Source organism: Heterocephalus glaber, unplaced genomic scaffold (genome assembly GCF_053883595.1).
Source record: "Heterocephalus glaber isolate CG9 unplaced genomic scaffold, H.glaber_assembly_v1.0 deba00001610, whole genome shotgun sequence".
NCBI classification, from domain to species: domain Eukaryota; kingdom Metazoa; phylum Chordata; class Mammalia; order Rodentia; family Bathyergidae; genus Heterocephalus; species Heterocephalus glaber.
In genome coordinates this window covers 37,637,934-37,651,721 of record NW_028258381.1, presented here as the reverse complement: position 1 = coordinate 37,651,721, position 13,788 = coordinate 37,637,934, and the positions used below count along the sequence as shown (strand labels likewise).

General features: G+C 61.5%; 1 protein-coding gene across 2 annotated transcripts; it reads left to right on the top strand.

The window, feature by feature from the left end:
* Positions 1 to 233: 233 nt before the first annotated feature.
* Lfng (LFNG O-fucosylpeptide 3-beta-N-acetylglucosaminyltransferase) lies at positions 234 to 11,889 on the top strand. Of its 2 annotated transcripts, none has more exons than XM_021254708.2 (8): positions 234 to 699; positions 4,957 to 5,005; positions 5,369 to 5,468; positions 5,547 to 5,700; positions 5,790 to 5,875; positions 6,265 to 6,430; positions 7,075 to 7,160; positions 10,415 to 11,889. In XM_021254708.2, exons 1-8 carry the CDS (start codon positions 286 to 288, stop codon positions 10,503 to 10,505), a joined length of 1,146 nt encoding a protein of 381 aa, XP_021110367.1. In that variant the 5' UTR covers positions 234 to 285; the 3' UTR covers positions 10,506 to 11,889. The 2 variants fall into 2 exon arrangements, with proteins under 2 accessions (XP_021110367.1, XP_004840477.1); XM_004840420.3 differs by lacking the exon at positions 10,415 to 11,889 and adding an exon at positions 7,323 to 8,395.
* Positions 11,890 to 13,788: the final 1,899 nt, after the last annotated feature.

Below are 13,788 nucleotides of genomic sequence, written 5' to 3'. Positions count from 1 at the left end.
CCGGCGCGGGCCCGACCCGAGCCCCAAGCTTCCCGGAGGCCCGCGGGGACGACCCGGGCAGGGCGGGGCGTGCACGTGTGCCGGGGGGTTTAGGGTGGTTGCAGTTCCCAGCCCCCCACCGCGGCCCCACGTGGGCGCTTCCCCGCCCCCGGGAGGACCAGAGCCAATCGGCGCGCGGGGGGCGTGACCGGGAGCCGGCGTTTAAGAGCTCCGGGCTCCGGAGGCTCGCGGTTAGACGGCGCCAGACCGGACGTTGAGCGGTGGGCTCTGTGGGCCGCGCCCATCATGCTCAAGCGCTGCGGCCGGCGCCTACTGCTGGGGCTGGCGGGCGCGCTGCTCGCTTGCCTTCTGGTGCTCACGGCTGATCCGCCACCGCCTCGGGTGCCCGCCGAGGGCGGCCGGCGTGCGCTACACAGCCTGGTGGCTCCAGCGCCTGGTTTGGAGGCAGCGGCAGCGCCCGAAACACTCGCCCGTGAGGTGCACAGCCTGTCCGAGTACTTCAGCCTGCTAACCCGCGCGCGCAGGGATGCAGGCCTGCCGCCCGCTGGCGCTCCCCGTCCCTCCTATGGTCACCCGCGCGCCCCGGCCGAGCCTCTGGCGCCCCGCGATGTCTTCATCGCGGTCAAGACCACCAGGAAGTTTCACCGCGCGCGCCTCGACCTGTTGCTGGAGACCTGGATCTCGCGCCACAAGGAGATGGTGAGTCCTGGCGGTTGGGGCGGACAAGTGGGTTGGGGCGCGCCGCCTTGTCCAGCGGGGGCCAATGTCCTCTGGGGATCAGCTGCATCCCTGTTACCCACCTAGGGGCCGGTTACAGCGATCCAGCCCCTTTGAGCCCTGTTTACTTCCTGGGGGCTACTGTCGGTGCAGTTGTGGGAGTGTGGGAGCCCACCCTTGGTAGACTGCAGAACTCTGGGGGCTGCACCGACCCTACAGCAGCCTTAGAGCTTGGAGTTGGTACTTGTGATGTTGCTCTCCAAACTGCAGCGAGTAATGGGCCCTAATTTTCCCCAAACCTCCCCAATCATGTTCTGCTCCAGCCCATTGGGAGACACCCCCGCCCACCCCGACCCTTTCCTGGGGAGGAGCGCACCACGCCTTGAACGTGAGGGGAGGCCATAGGACCTCTGGGCACAGGCCCGTACTCATTTCAGTGTGCTGTAGTGTGGGGGCCAGTCACTGTTGGCTGGTGGGCCCTGGGAAGTACATCTCAAAAGAAGATGGGTTTTGGGGTCTGTGGAGATCCTGTCCCCTCACACTGGAGACCCTGAGGCCCCGATTTTTGCGCTTTCCTCTCCCATGTGGGCACCGTGTTCCTGGAGGTAATAAAGACACACCCCACTTTGAAATCTCCCCGGAGGCTACAGCAGCAGTTGGGCTGGAGCGGGAAGGGGCAGAGGGTGGAGCCTGCAGGGGCAGTGGGGAAGCAGGCCCAGGTGGGAGGCTCGGGGGTATCGGGTGAGGATGGAAGCTCAGTGAAGACCCCTGTTCCAGCCCCGGAGACCCAGCGCTTCTGGGCGCATTGAACTGTTTGGGCCAAAGTGAGGTTTGAGGTACAAGGCCCTGCTGATCTCGGAATGGGGCTGGGGAGCAGGGTCCTATCTGGTCCTGGTTGGGGGGTCCTGGAAACCCCATGCAGCCCCCCGGGAACCAGGCGTCCCTTTCCCAGGGGCTCAGCAGGCCAGCAGGAGAGGGGTGGCGGGTTGGAGGGGGAGCATGGGTTTTGTCTGGCGACCCGGGCCGTTAGGATTCCCAGCGCTGGGCGGCTCCCACGCTGGCCCCTTGGGCAAGGTAACAAAGCCCCTTTTCTCCAGCAAGAAAGGCATCAGGCCTCTTGTGTGCAGTTCTGTGCTCCATGGGAACCGCTGCTGCCGTGCTGGCCACTCAGGTTGCCTGGCGATGAGGGAGCCTGGGCCCCCCACCACACACCCCTGACTGACAACTCTTGTGGGGCACCATCCCTGAGCCAGGGATGCCCCCTTTCCCAGCACTTGGCCTTCCTGCTGTGTGACCTAGGGAAGTGTTCAGCCCCCTCTGGGCTGCCACCAACCAGCCATGAGCACCTCTTGTCATGGAGTTCTGGGCTTTTTCCATTGAGACCATATGGTCAGAGGGTCTTAGTTGTGAGTCTCAAGCTGGGCTGGGTAACCTTGGGCAAACCTAGGGCCTCTCTGACGGCCTTTTCACCTCTACAATGGGGGATACGGTGTCTGCCCAACAGGTTGTTGTAAGAAAGTGCTGGCAGGGGGATTCAGCTCAGTGGTTCCGCCACCTGCCTTCTGAAAGTGCAAGGTCCCAAGTTGGATCCCTGGTACCAATAAAGCAAGTGCTGGCGAGACCTGGAGGCCTCAGGCACACCCAGTGGGCACTCAGAGTCGGGGCCATCACTGCTCTGGGCCCTGATGATGCTGTTGAAGGGTTGCCCCATCAGGAGAGGTTGAATCTGCTCCCACTATCAGCTCAGATGCACACGGCAAGCACAGCCTCCCTTGTGTGCTGCAGGCAGGAGCCTCTGGAACTTGTGGTACAGGGCCTGCTTGCCAAGCCTGGGCAGTACGACTCAGACCTGGTCTCCGTGGGGGACGCTGGAGAGGCTGTGAAAGCCCATGGGCATCTGCCTTCAGGAAGGGGTGGGAAGGCTTCCTGGGGGAGGTGCCCTCTGTGCCCGACTGAGTCAGGAGTGCCATGGAAGGGCAATCTGGGCATCTGGGCCGTGAGCAAGGGCTGTGCAGGAAGCTTCCAACCACTGGAGAGGTGGGGTGGGAGCTGGTCCAGGGCCTTGAGGTCAGGGTGAAGGGTCGAGCCTACTGCTCCTCCCCCACCTAGGAGCACGCCAGGCAGCAGCGGCTGCCACCACAGCAGCCACAATGGTCGGGGGAGAACTTGGCATCCTGTGTTTCTTTGAATCGAGGCTCCAGGAACAATGCCGCTTCCTGTGGGTGTCCCCCCACCAGGCCTCGGCCAGCCCTGCTGCCCTCACTACCCAGGTCCTCCCCCTTCGGGAAGGTGGGTGTAGGTCCCAGGAAGGGACCACTTCTGCCCCAAGGGTCACCATGGCCTCAGTTTTTCCCCACTTGTACACTCGGGGTGGTGATGGTGACGGCTAGGGAAAGGGCAGTCTGTCCCCAGGGCTCTGCTCCACGTGGGTGAGCACTGCTGAGCCCATTCAACAGAGGAAGAAACTGAGTCTGAGTGAAGGAGGAGGGGGTGGCCTGCAGCTGCAGCCCCTGCTTTTTCTGCTGGTGGCTCTGTGTTCGGGAGATGGAGGTTAGGCACCCCTGCACCCCACAGCCCTGCCCCTCCAAGCGGGAGCTGAACAAAAGTGACTTTAATCTCCCATAGCCCTGGGCTGAGTTTTTAGGATACCACCAAAGCGCGGGAGAACAGGCCTCACTTGATCTCATTAAGAAAGCATTTTCCTTTTAATCCAGCAGTGCAGCGGAGCGTCTGCACGGGCCGGCCCGCTCCGCCTCCCACGGCATTCCTGGGCTGGGGTGCTGGGGCGTGGGTTGGGGGCTGAGTGCGAGTCTGTGCCCGCCCTGGGTGTCTGCTGGGCCCTGGAAGGGGAGGGTGGGTTTGTGGAGAAGGTGTAGACGGCACCAGCACATCCTCAAGCTTGGGGCCTGTGACTTGTAGCCCGAGGAGCTTCACCCGAGGTGTGTCCAGGCCTGGGGTCCTGCTGGGCGATGAGCTGAGACTGTCCCCTTGTGGGGGTGCTGCTTTCTGGCCTGTGGGGGTCCCTGACCGTGGCCAGGGGTGTGATGCGCCCCAGGCCCGAAGGCACTGGAGCCTCCCTTGGACCTGTGTGTGCACAGAAGGAAACTAAGGCCTGGTGGGTGTGGGGCCCCCCACTGCCTGCTCAGAGCACCCCCACCTGCCCCAGGGTCGAGCTCAGTCCTGTGGGGGGCACGGCGGGTGGCACGCGCTGGGCGGGCCGGGCTGGCGGGGGAAGGCACATTCCTCCCCGTGTGCCGACGGGCCCAGGCGGGCACCAGCAGCTCCTCGCCCCACCCAGAGGGCTCCTCCTCTTCCACTGAGGGATCCTGGCGGGGTGGCGGGTGGCAGGGTGGCCCAGTGCCGGCGCAGGTGGAGCTTTGCTGTGGCCTTGGGCAGGGCATGGCACTCTGGCAGGGAGCGGTTCCCTGGCCTGAACAGCAGGAGGGGTCTGGGGCCCCTCATCGGGCACTGGGGACCTGAGCGCTTGGTCCAGACACCACCACACTGAGCAGTACCGCCTCACAGAACTTGGGGGACAGCTTCGGCCGAGGGTGACCAGCCCAACAGCCAAGTCAAAGGGCTGCGGCGCTGGGGGCCACACCCCTGCCTGAGGACCTCTTGCCCAGCCTGGAGCAGTTAACCAGGCCAGCTGTATGGTAATGACAGCCTGGCCACTCCTGCTTAACTCCGCAGAGTTAAGGCCGTCGGCTCCCCTCGCCACCGGCCCAGGACCAAGCCAGCGGACAATGCCTGGTGATTCATCCTCCCTCCCGCTCTTTGTCTGCTGGGGCTTGGCAGCCTCCCAGCAGAGGCCTTTGTCCCCGACCCAAGTGACTGCGTCTTGGCTTCCCCAAGCTCTTGCCCGGTCCCCCTACCTGTCCCCTGCCCCTCCTGTGGCTCTGAAGCCCACAGCACTGTCAATAAGGGTGTGTGCCACCAGGTGCCGGGGAGGGCTGCCCAGGAGCCTTTACCTGGGGGATGGGCGGGGCGCCCCACCTGGCTCGGGCCTCCCAGCTGCCTAGGTGACCTTGGGCGTCGAGGTTGGTGAGTGAGGCCCCACGCAGCCACCACTTACCCTGGGTACTTGAGCCCCGTTTCCCACCGGTGGGGGGGGGGAGGGAGATCCACAGCTGCAGCTGCCAGACTCCAGCAGACCCAGCCCCCGCCTCACCCACCACCTCGCTGTGGCCCAGGGTCCAGACGCCACGCGGCGGCTCAGGGTCCTGTCTCTCCTTCCAGACTTTCATCTTCACCGACGGGGAGGACAAACTGCTGGCCAGGCACACGGGTGAGCCCTGAGCTCGGGGGGCCTGGGGCAGAGGGGTGCCCTCCTTCCGCACACACGTCCCTCCCTCCTCTCCTACAGGGGCCGAGAGGTCAGGGGCCGAGGGACTAGGAGGGCAGTTTACTCAAGGGTTTGCTCAACGCTCCGCCCCACCACTTGGGCCCCCAATTCTCATGCAAATGAGGCCCTTTCAGCCCCTGAAGTCCCTTTGAGCCTGGCCAGCAGCAACAGGTGGCGGGTGCTGGGAAAAAGCTGGCTGAATGGGCAGGGGCGGGGCGCCCTGGGGAGGGGCGGCTGGGGGAGGGAGGGGGCACCTGGGGGAGCCTGCGGGTGCCCGGGCCCTCACAGGCCCCGCCCCTCCCGCAGGCAACGTGGTCAACACCAACTGCTCAGCTGCCCACAGCCGCCAGGCGCTGTCCTGCAAGATGGCTGTGGAGTACGACCACTTCGTTGAGTCTGGGAGGAGGTGAGGTGGCCCGGACCCCCGTCCTCCGCCCGCCCGCGTCCCCTGCTCCGCCCCCCTCACGGCCCGCCTTGCCCTCAGATGGTTCTGCCACGTGGACGATGACAACTACGTCAACCTGCGGGCCCTGCTTCGGCTGCTGGCCAGCTACCCGCACACCCAGGACATCTACATCGGCAAGCCCAGCCTGGACAGGCCCATCCAGGCTACCGAGCGCATCAGCGAGAACAGGGTGGTGAGTTCTATGAGCCAGGGGTGGGGGCAGTGTGGGGCGTGGCTGTCCTGCCCTACGGCCTCACCACGTCTCCGTCTCCCTGTCCCCAGCGTCCTGTCCACTTCTGGTTTGCCACCGGTGGGGCTGGCTTCTGCATCAGCCGAGGGCTGGCACTGAAGATGAGCCCGTGGGCCAGGTGAGTGCATGGGTCTCGGGGTCCCACGTCCACTGCAGGCCTGGCTTAGTCCCTGCAATGGGGTTCGAGCTTATATCACCTCCCTCCCTGGGCTTCAGAGGCAGCTACACCCACAGCCACTTCCTCCACAGCTGTCCCGCTCAGAGCAGGCACCAGGGGCAGGAGCACCCCACATACCGTTGGCCAGGCCCCCTTCCTGTGTTGGAAACACACACACACACACACAACCAGGGAGCAGCAGAACTAGTGTGGAGGAGGAAGTGGCGCTGGGGCAGGGGACACAGGGTGTTCTTGACCTGTGCCTGCCTCAAAGCCCAGTCTGAGGCGTCCTGCCCAGCCCCCCTGCAGGTGCTGCCCCTGCTCACTGTCCCCGCTCTTTCCTCCTGCAGTGGTGGCCACTTCATGAGCACTGCGGAGCGCATCCGGCTGCCAGACGACTGCACTGTGGGCTACATTGTGGAAGCTCTGCTAGGCGTACCCCTCATCCGCAGTGGCCTCTTCCACTCACACCTGGAGAACCTGCAGCAGGTGCCTGCCTCCGAGCTCCATGAGCAGGTGCGCCGTCCCTGGCCCCGGCCAGGACTGAATGCAGGAAGGGCTGAGCATAACCAGGAGGGCCTCGGAGCTGAGGGATGAGGGCACAGACCCAAGAGGAGAAGAGGCGGTTGGATCACTGTCTTACAGAACAGGTTAAGCTAGGTGGGGTGGTGTGTGATTATAATCCCAGCAGTCTGAGAGGCTGAAGCAGGAGTGTATGGATCACAAGTTTGAGCCCAGCCTGGGCAACTTAGTGACTTAGGAAGACTCTGTCTCAAAATAAAAATTAAAAAGGGCTGAGTATGTAGCTCAGGGATAAGGTCCTGAGTTCAATCCCCAGTACCACCAAAAAAAAAAAAAATCAAGGGGGGAGGTCAGGAAGAGCCCCACTGTCAGCTGCTACTGGGCACCAGGGTCTCCCACCAGTTCGGGCTCAGTTCCCACTGAGTAGCCATCCTTCCGTCCTTCGCCTTCTGGGGAACCCACCTGCTGTGTGCTCCTGTTCAGAATATTGGATACTCCCCCCCGTTCACAGCTGCAGCCCCAACTCAGGACTTCGTCCTGGGCTGTTAGGGCAGGTGTCCTCAGTCAGAGGGAGTCACCCGTCCAGGGCCCAGGGACGGCCGGACCCCTCTGCCATCATGCGGCTCCTGTCCCCCCAGGTGACCCTGAGCTACGGCATGTTTGAGAACAAGCGGAACGCGGTCCATGTGAAGGGCCCCTTCTCAGTGGAGGCTGACCCGTCCAGGTGAGGACTCTGGCTGGTGTCTTTACAACATGACTGTACAGAGGAGCCCCAGAAGACTCCTTTGCTGGGGGCTGGGCTGGGGCCTCCTTGGGTGCTGCAGGCCTGCAAGAGGCACTTGGCACCCTGCCGTGCACGGACCAGCCCTCCACTCTGTCCCTGCAGGTTCCGCTCCATCCACTGCCACCTGTACCCGGACACACCCTGGTGTCCTCACACCGCCATCTTCTAGCACCATGGCCGAGACCCCTGTCCCTGGGTGCCCCTGGTATCCAAAGGGCCCAGGGACCCCTGTTGTGCCGCCCTGGCCTTGGCCTTCAAAGCTCCCCCAGGGCCCCATCCCTGTGCGTGTGTGTCACGTGCCCACCAGGAAGTGGGCTGCTGGGCAGTTCCGCTCCTTGAGCTGGCAGGAGGACCCCACACCCTGTGGTCCCTCTGTGGGCAGCACTGTGTTCTTAGGATTTTGGATCTCTTGCTCAGGGTCTCTGTGCAGGGATGTGGGTTCCCCTCCCTGCTGAGCACAGGCCCTGGTCCTGAGCCATCCTTTGAGCAGGGGAAGCTGCTCTGGGGGTGAGAGGCCTGCACCTCTCCTCCTGGGACCTCTGGCACTATGTGTGGCTCTGAGTAACAGCAGCCACTGCCCCATCCCAGTGACCCCAGGACTCCCCCAGTGGCTGTGCAGCTAGTGAACAGCCCTCCTAGGTCGGGGGTGGGGGTCCTTCCAGCCCCCTGAGATCCTGCCTTTGTCTCCCCAGATTGGGGGAGTCAGAGATGAGCATTTTATCTCCTCTCCAAAGTAGAGAGAATGTCGCCCACAGTGGGTGTGTCTGTAAATACTGTGACAGTATTTTTTACTGTGCTGTTTTGAAAGGGGGTGGGTAAAGGGGGGGGGGGTTGTGTGCTCTTTTCCAGGGTGGGTGAGGAGGGTCTTATTTTATGTTTTCTGTGGATCAGAAAAAGCAGACACCAAACTTGGGGTCCTCTTTTGTAAAGCTGACTGGGAACGTCTAACTCGCTCTGTATTTATGTGTTCCAGTATCTGGAATCCACTCCCTCGTTGTCCCCAGGCCACCAGGCTCATGTGGCTTCTGGCCTGAGGGGTATGTCCTGTGTTCTGTGTTCTCTTTGCAAAGACATAGCTAGGAAAGTGGATGATAAGGGAGAAGCTCTCAGGGAATTGGAGTGCTGTTGCTATGGTGATGCCCTTTTGCTGTGAATAAAGGTGCTCTTTGCAGCAACCCGAGGTCCTGGTCCTGGCTGGAAGTTGGGACCAAGTTCAGGTTCATCATGTTGGTTCCAGGGGGTCGAGGGGTGAGGGGGAAGACTTGGTTTGCTCTGCGGGAGTAGGCAAGAAGAAAACCCTACAAGCCAGCCAGGCACAGTGGTGTACCCCTGTAATCCCAGCTCTCTGGGAGGATGAGGCAGGGTGGGGGGTGCGATTTCAAGCCCAGCCTGGATAATCTATCGAGACCCTGTCCCAAAAAATAAAAAGGTCTGAGGATGTAGCTCAGTGCGAAGTTCCTGGGTTCAATCCCCAGTACCCAAAACAAAACAAAAAGACCGTACAAGCACCAATTTTGGAAGGAAACTTCAGATCAAAACATCTGCTGGCCGGAGCCTGAAAGGAGTGGCCAGCCAAGTGCAGGGGGTTGCTGGTGGACCAGAAGAAGCAGGGGCCTGCAGACCCAGCCAAGAGGCCAGCCTTGGGCTCTGAAGTTCATTCCCTCCTGCAAGAGGATCAGTGCCTACTATGGCTGGGCTTGGCACCTCCCTGCCTAGTTTCATCCCCATCACAAGTCCAGAGCCCATTCTGCAGATGGGAAAACCGAGGCCCAGAACCGATAGTATCCAGGGTCGGGCATTGGGGCTGCTGACATTTGGACCCAGCCTCTCCTCTTGGCATGGGAGCTTGGAGGGCCCTCCCAGGATGGCAGTGCCCAAGTGGCCACTGCCCAGCTAGACCTGCCCCCCCCTGCAGGCCCCAGGAACTAGACGGGTCTGACTCCTCTCCTCTAAGGACAGCAGCTCTGTGGGGGCCTTTCTTCCTCCAATCCAGCGTGAGGGCCACCTAGCCTCTAGCTGGGGAGTTCCCCTCACACCCGTTCCTGCTGCCTCACTTCCTCCTGTCCAGACTGAGCTGCTCCCCCACCCTCCCACAGGTGCCTGCTCTGGCCTGAGCTGGGGCTCAGGCCCTCCTTTTTACTGAGCTTCTTGGCTCACTGTTCCAGGAAGAGCTCTTTGAGAAAGGTACCTCAGGGCCGGAGATTAAGCTCAGTGGTTCCAGTGCCTGCCTCGAAAGCACAAGGTCCCGAGTTTGATCCTCGGTACCAAAAAAAAAAAAAAAACCTTCAGTGAAAGGTACCTCCCTCACCCTGACGCACCAGAGATCCTCTCCAGCCTGTTCCGGTGCCCAGGGGTCACCCCCAAATGGGCCCCTTTCTTAGCCTCTGCTGGTGGCTGTCCTGGGCTGGGGCCTGGCTGTGGAGAGGCCTGAGTCATCAGCAGGGTGTGCTTTCCAAAGACCATGGCACTGGGGGTGGGCAGTGGCCAGGCCAGGGCAGAGGAAGCACAGCCTCTTGCCTCCATGTGTCCTGGCCCGTTGTGGGTGGGGGACAGACTTGGCTGCGGCTGTCCTGGTACCAGCAGTGTGCAGGGCCTGGTAGAGATGATGGCCATGTACTCGGATGGTACTGGACTGTCTTCTGGACCAGGAAGTTGACACTTGGGGGTGTCATAGCGGAACAGGCTGTGGGCACAGCCCAGAGGCCTCCTTCCTGTCTGGGTGAGTCAGAGGTGGGGTGCTCTCCGCCTGGCCCCCCACACTGTCTCAGCAGCTGCCATCAGCCTCCCTGAAAGCCACAAACAGGAAGGGGGATGGGGGAGCAAAGTGTGGCGGGCATAGTGGCCTGTATAGCTGGGCCAGGCGGGCTGTCAGCACTGCTGCTCAGATGTTCCCAAATGGGGAGAGAACAGTGGTACAGGCGGTGGGGAGATATCCCCTGCCCTGCCCTCCCCAGTCTGGACGTCTTCATCAGAAATGGGTAGCTCATGGGGAGGGGTCCTGGGAGGGACACAGGCCAGCAGCCTCGGGCCTTTCCTGTCCCAAGGAGAAGCTGAGCAGCAAAGTTGCTCGGTCAGAAGGGGAAGCAGGTTAGGAGGGGCTGCAGGACAGGTGCCTGGTTCCTCCTAACCCTTCAGGCTATGAGGTGGGGGCTCTCGGGTCACCCAGGGCAGAGAGGGGACTCCTCTCCCTACAGGCAGGTTCCGAGGATGGCTGCCCCCAGCAGACTGACATCCTGCCAACTCTCACCCTGGCTGGCCCCTTCCAGAACTGCCCACCGTTTGTGAAACTTTCAAAAGTAAAGCCACGTGCAGGCTGCCGGGTGCTCAGCAAGGGGCGAGACTCAGCCCCAACCTCAGCTTCCGCTTTCCGGGTGGGTTGGGGGAGGGGGAGGGGCGCAGGGGCTGGACAGGGCTGAGCCCCTTCCGGAGAGGTTGCCAGTGTGAGCCGGTCCCTGCTCTGTTCAAACTGACTTCCACAGGGGTCCCCAAAACTGACGTCCTGGAAGAGGCTCCTCTTGGCTGCAGTGGGAAAGCTCTGTAAAATGAGAGCTAGCCGTTCCAGCTTGACACAGACCAGGGAAAGGTGTGTGTGTGTGGGGGGGGGCACTGGGTAGAGGCCCGGAAAGCCGGGAGGCAGGGTGGGCAACGGGATCGGGACCCCAGACCCTCCCCACCACACCTGATCCACCCCCAGGAGCAAGCAGGTGGCGAGTCCGACCTGCTGGGTGGCTTCTCCAAGCCCCTTTTCTGGACCTGTAAAGAGGGTAGCAGGGGCCAGGTCCTGGACCTCTCCTATGCCAGTGAGACAAATTGCCAGACCTGCCACTAGAGGCCTGTCGCCACCCCAGCCGCAGCCTTATTGGACGTTCTAGGAGGTGCCTCCTCCCAACTCTGCTTTCTGAGCCCAGGACCAGGCACCCCAGAAAGCCACTTGGGACAAACTTAGGAGGGATCTGGGGACCAGGAGGGCCCTCATCTTGACCCCTAGAGGTTTCCCAGATGTTGCCACGAAGAATGGGGCCCCACAGTTGTGGCTATTACCCCGTGTATCCTAAGCACCCAGTTCCCTGCCGCTACATCCCCAATAAAACCAGACACAGTCTTTGGGCGCCCTCTGGCGGCAACAGCTGCTGGCGACTCCCAGGCTGAATCCTGCTCTCCCTGAGAATCACGCCTGGACAGAGGCATGTAAGCCAAGCGGAGGAAGGGAGTGACCATTGCAGCTGTGCTTGCGCTTCGAAGCTCACTGCACACCCTCACCAACGACGCGGGGCATATTCACCAGCATTTAACTCACGCAAAATGGGGAACGTCAAGCATCGGGGCAGAACCAGCGACCTCAGGAAGCCCCAGGCCCCTCCTGCAGGCCCAAACCAGAGGTGTCTGGCAAGACGTCCTCGGGGGGACCGCGCCGCTTCTCTCCAGCAGGCTCTTGCCTGCCAGCTGAGCCGCACAGCTCCTTTGGTACCTGTGGGGTTGCGCGTCCCCGACTCGGGGGCAGGAGCCCCAGTGGAGTCCGCCCACTAGGGCTCCCGCCATTGCCGCCGAAGACTCACCGCCCCCTGCTGGCACTTGCCGGTTCCGCACCTAACTTCTGGAGCGCCTCTTCGGTTTCCAGATACTCCTATGGAGCCCCTCCAAAGCAATAAATCTCTGCTTCCAGAGGGCATCACCTGCTTCCCGCATGGGTATTCACAGGCCCCTCGCTCAGGAGGGTATTTCGAGTCCCGGCGCGGGTGCTGTTTCCTGCCCTTCTTGTCCCATCCATCCTTAGAGACCTGGGTGTAGCTGCTCTGTCCTTGTCGGCGTGGCCTCCCACAGCGCCCGCCACAGCCTCTACCCTCCCTGCCTCCCTCGTCTGCTCTGCCTCCACCTTCTGTCCAGCCCTCCCACGTGTGTCGTGACCTTAGGGGTTCTTCCATTCCCACAGACCCTCCAGGGTTTCTTCTCAGCTGGCTATACTCTCACCGTCAGGCGTCGAGGGCTTGATCTCATCTCAACCTCAGTGCCCCCCCAACCCCTCCTGCAAGCCCATCCCTCCCCAGCCTCCCTCTAACCACCTTGCTTCCTTTTCACAGCAGCCTGCCAACCCACCTCAACGCCCACCCCAGGCCTGGCCCGGTGTGTCTGCAGCCAGCCCTTCCTAGGCCATAGCTCCCAGCCCTCTTGGCTGCTCAGGAAGTCCTAGTCGGGCTTAGGGGCAGACACCTGTAATCCCAGCAGGTGAGGTAGAAGGACTGAAAGTTTGAGGCGAGCCTGGGCAATTTAGCAAGACCTTGAGTCAAACGTTGGGGGTGGGTTGGGGCCAGGGATTTAGCTCAGGGGTGCCACCACCTGCCTCCCCAGCAGAAGGTCTGGAGTTGGATCCCTGGTACCAAAAAAAAAAAGTTTGGGGTGGGTAGGGATGTAGTTCAGTGTTAAAGGCCCTGAGTTCAAATCCCAGTGCTGGAAAGGAAAACATCTACCAATTATTTTTCTCCCGTCCGCCAACAGTCACTTTCTTCTCTGGGCCCCATTAGCCCTACCACTGTGCTGTCATTCCCCACTTCACACAGGCACGAGGAGCACCTCTCTGCCCCACCCCAGTCTTTCTGTTTTGCAGTTTACTTCCTCAAATGGCTGGTTGGTCCTGTCCTCCAGCTGTCCCTCTCCCGAAGTGCTACCCAGCACCCTCTCTGGGCTTCATCAGCCCTGTCTGGTCGGATGGCTCAGCATCCAGTCACTGAATCTGCCGTCCCATTTGACGTGGTGCTTTATTCCCTTGATGCTCTGACCTCCTGTGGTACCCATACCTGCACCTCCGAACTTCCTCCAGACTCCGTGGGAGCTCTTCCCTAAGGCCCCAGCCCTGCACTGTCCATGTCAAAAAGACCTCAGGCTGGATGTGTGCATAACTGGACCTCTAACCTCCCTTGCTCCCAAACATGCCAGCTGCTAGACCCAAACCCACATCCATAGCTGGCTTGCCAGGAAGTGCAGTGAGCAATACCTTTCTTCCTCCCAGCCCTGCCCATAACTTGCTGCCATCAGCTCTCTGCGCTACAGCAGGAGCCTCCTGACTGCTCTGCGGCTTCTGCTTCATTACAATCCTCCGGCCCCAGCCTCCCAGAGTGCTGCGATTACAGCCGTGCACCACAACACCCAGTCAGGATGCTGGGTTTTACCCTCTCTGATACCCATGGGGTGCTGAGGTCCCAAAGTGTCGTGTATCTGAGGTCATTCTTCATGACCCCTGGCTGCCACTCCAACCCCACGGCTCCTGTCTTTTGGGCTCCTAGACTCCAGGTGCCCAGGGTACCCAGGTCATTCTCTCTCACCTGGAGCTGCCAGTGTCTGTGCTTTTGGAGCCCAACATGCTCTTCTCCAGAGCATGGAGCACACCCACCCTACACCCCTCTCTTGAATCTTCCTTTTTTTTTTTTTTTTGAGACAAGGTCTCACCATGTAGTTCAGGCTGGCCTCAAATTCACAGGGCTGGGATTAGACATGTGCAATCTTGAAAGCACTGATGGAGGCTGCTGGTGACCTTGCCCTGGTGTCAACATGAGCCCAAGCTGGGAGCCAGGGC